The sequence below is a fragment of the Panonychus citri genome, unplaced genomic scaffold, assembly GCF_014898815.1.
Source record: "Panonychus citri isolate SS breed McGregor unplaced genomic scaffold, ASM1489881v1 Contig00049, whole genome shotgun sequence".
In the NCBI taxonomy this organism is placed as follows: Eukaryota; Metazoa; Arthropoda; class Arachnida; order Trombidiformes; family Tetranychidae; genus Panonychus; species Panonychus citri.
Window position 1 is genome coordinate 222396 of NW_026515454.1, and position 3161 is coordinate 225556.

The window sequence follows — 3161 nt, forward strand, 5'->3', positions numbered from 1 at the left end:
TCTTTTTTGGGAAAAATATCGATAATTGATTTTGATAGAAAATATTTCATCACAAACGATTAAATCAAAATCTAATCGTTATCAGAATTTAAGGTTACGTACCTAATTTATACATGGAATCGTCGATTGAGTTAATTAATCAGTCGACAGTTGATCGACTGAGCTAAAGTTTCATTGACTTCGTCGGCTAAGTCATTGTGAATTCTCATCAAAAATAAACACCTACAAACGAAGACCTATTGATAGATTATCGGTTGATTTCTGAGTTTCTCATCTGAATTTCAACTGGTTTGTCTTTGATTTTATCCATGAAAATTTCACCTCATCTCTGATCTCAGAAAAATTTTCGTTTCTTTTTGTTTTTCTTTCCATTTAGATTAACCAAAAATGGGTCATAATATCACAATGTTCAAGGAGAAACCAAATGAGGAATTTGTTTGTGCCATTTGCTTGGGGTGTTTTAAACAACCCGGTCGCCGATGATTGTGGTCACATCTATTGTGCCGAATGTCTTTTCGATTGGTTCAAAGTTAAAAATGTCTGTCCAAGCTCTTGTTCGAGGATTCGAAAAGAAACTATTCGAAAAGCTCCCCTTCCATTTACCAATTTGCTTGATGCTCTTCAAATCAAATGTCCCAAATGTGGTGACAAATACATTCGACTTGATCAATATGTCGATGGTTGCCCTGATTGTTTTACTTCCCAATTCTCAAGTCGGCCCAGGGCTTCGAATGCTCAACGACAATATAAATTTGGACAATCGTCCAACACTCGATTTGCTAATAGCGGAAATTTAAGGCAAGATGAACGGGTTAATTGGACTCATGTCGCTGGAGCGGTTGGAGCTGGTCTATTGGTGCTTATGTTGAGTAGGAAAGGCAAGAATCGTCATTAGATAAACACTTATGTGTTTATCTGTTTGTATGATGTATTATAAGCGATGACAACGGATCCATGATAATATTAACAATTTTCTAATTGAGTAATTGAATTAACTTACATTTGTTTTTTTGAACCTTCTGGTTTACTAGAACAAACTATTATCTGTTTACAATTTAGGTTTTGATTTAGTTGGATCATAATCATAGGTTTTCTGTAAAGGTCCAACTCCCGAACGATCAAATTGATTTAAGTATTCATTGTTTATCTTTCTGGCCGTTCGATTTTGCATCATTGTGGTCCAAGCCTTTTTCACGTCGGTGACACTATTTACAATTATGCCCCAAACTCCCTTCTTTTCACTTTTATCCTTTTTTACGGTTGGAGGTATTTTGAGTGCCCGACGAACCTTTGGATTCAACATGATTACTGATTGACAGATTGATATTGTATTACTTGTGGCCCAATATAAACAAACAGCGGCGGGCATCTTGGTGGAAGCGTAAAAAATTGCTCCAGGAATAACAAATAATGAAGCTTTTCTCAGTAAATCTTGAACTGGACTTTGACTCGCTGTGTTTGTAATCGAACCTAAATAAATCAATCAAATGAGAGAAGAAAATTAATATCGTTGGTGACAGTGTTTTCGAACTAAAGTTCTTCCACCTCAATCTATTTACCATATTCAACTCCAATTTTCATTATTCCAAACAATGTTACCGCTGTCCAGGTTGGGATGAGATAACTTGGATCGGGAATAGTTAAATCAAATATCGGACCGAAACCACCTTCTTTCATAACTTCGTGTCCACTATTGGCCATTGCTCTTAAAGCTATGAAAAAACTTCCAAACACAGAAATCTGATCATGAAAGAAAAAAAATCAATTACATCAAATTAGAATACAATTAAAACAAAAAATATTAGATAAAATATACCAACCGAACATAAAGGAGCGATAACCATATTCTTCAATTTAAATGAATCGTTTGTCTTGTAAACTTCGGCCAATTTATAAGTCGCTTTCAGTGCTGAAAAGATTAATAGAATAGAATTAATTGTTTGATCGATTCGGAGAGAAAAAATTAAAACGGAATAATAAGAACTAACCTGCTTCTCTATCACCTCTTGCTTCAGCTTCTTTTTTCATATTCATAAATGTTGTGAGTTTCGGACTAGCCAAGGCCATTTTTGTCGATTGTTCTGACGAAACGAAAAGAAAAACCTAAATTAGTCAGTCATGGTTAAAGAATTGAGATACAATTTACAGAAGGAAAAAGACTCACTCTGTGAGAAGATCATAACCGGAGTTAAAATTATTCTACCGACAAGTGTAACAGTCATAATAGCGACATAATAAGGCACATGATTCTCTAAATATAATAACATAGTGCAAATCCAACCTGAAGAGAAAAAGAAAAAGAGAAGAAATTATCAACTAGATTAATCTTTTTCTAAAAAGAATGAATTTACCTGTAGGAAACCATAATGAACAGTTGAAAGTCTTGGCTGTTATCGGGCCCAAGGGCAGAAGCTCCGGAGGCAAAGGTGGATCTGGAATTTTAAAATCGGGTAAATTAATCTGTCGAGAAGGAACCGAAGATGAAGCAAGTCTACAGTTTAGAAGAGCGAATCGATTAATTTGATTTGTTCTATTTAATGTTGCGATTAAACGTGGAACATTTCGCACAATTAACGAAGACATATTGACAGAGAGAAAATAAAATCTAATCCAAATTGCGATTAATCAATCGAAAGAGAACATAATTAGACGAGAAAAATTAAAGAAAAACAATCAACAAGATTAAAAGAAACGCTAACATGTGAAAAGAGAAGAACATTTTATCCAATCAGAGCGAAGTTCGAATTTTACCCGCGATTTTCAAATTATGTTTTCTTTTTCCAATCGAATTGAGTTTTCTCCTTATTCCAAATTGTAATCGACTTTTTTCTTCACCACAAATCGATAAAATAATAGAACAAATTATTCCGATTGAGATTTCCTCCATGAAATTAGATCGAAAATGTTTGCCAATAAAAAATTCTCTTCATTGGAAATCTAACAAACGACAATCACGTTCTAAGAGTAAAAAAAAAGTTCGAAACCAAAGAATAACAATAACTGAGGTTAGATTTTAATCGAATATAAATTCTGATAATATCTAGATGATATTCTTCTAACTGTGTTTGTATTATTCTCTCCATTAGATTAATTCTCTTTTTCTTTAGTATTTGTATCAACTTCGATCGTCGTAAAGTTTATAACGGTAATTATAAGGAAAA

The 3161-nt window shown here is 33.6% G+C and overlaps 1 protein-coding gene and 1 pseudogene across 1 annotated transcript; one reads left to right on the forward strand and one right to left on the reverse strand.

The window, feature by feature from the left end:
• The first annotated feature begins 47 nt into the window (after window positions 1-47).
• LOC128385595 (E3 ubiquitin-protein ligase NRDP1-like) lies at window positions 48-986 on the forward strand (annotated as a pseudogene).
• Window positions 956-2690, reverse strand: LOC128385593 (mitochondrial inner membrane protein OXA1L-like). The gene is made up of 6 exons (XM_053344476.1): window positions 2352-2690; window positions 2165-2281; window positions 1989-2081; window positions 1821-1909; window positions 1560-1740; window positions 956-1470 (listed from the first exon to the last, which is right to left on the reverse strand). The coding sequence occupies exons 1-6, from the start codon at window positions 2581-2583 to the stop codon at window positions 1049-1051; spliced, it is 1134 nt and encodes a 377-aa protein (XP_053200451.1). The 5' UTR covers window positions 2584-2690; the 3' UTR covers window positions 956-1048.
• Window positions 2691-3161: the final 471 nt, after the last annotated feature.

What these genes read in the sequence shown, in the direction of transcription:
- LOC128385593 (XM_053344476.1), bottom strand. Translation starts at nt 2,583, where the DNA reads ATGTCTTCGTTAATTGTGCGAAATGTTCCACGTTTAATCGCAACATTA. An exon ending in TTCATTATGGTTTCCTACAG is followed by an intron (nt 2,282 to 2,351) that starts GTAAATTCATTC and finishes TTTTCTCTTCAG; the next exon opens with GTTGGATTTGCACTATGTTA. An exon ending in AAGAGGTGATAGAGAAGCAG is followed by an intron (nt 1,910 to 1,988) that starts GTTAGTTCTTAT and finishes TAATCTTTTCAG; the next exon opens with CACTGAAAGCGACTTATAAA.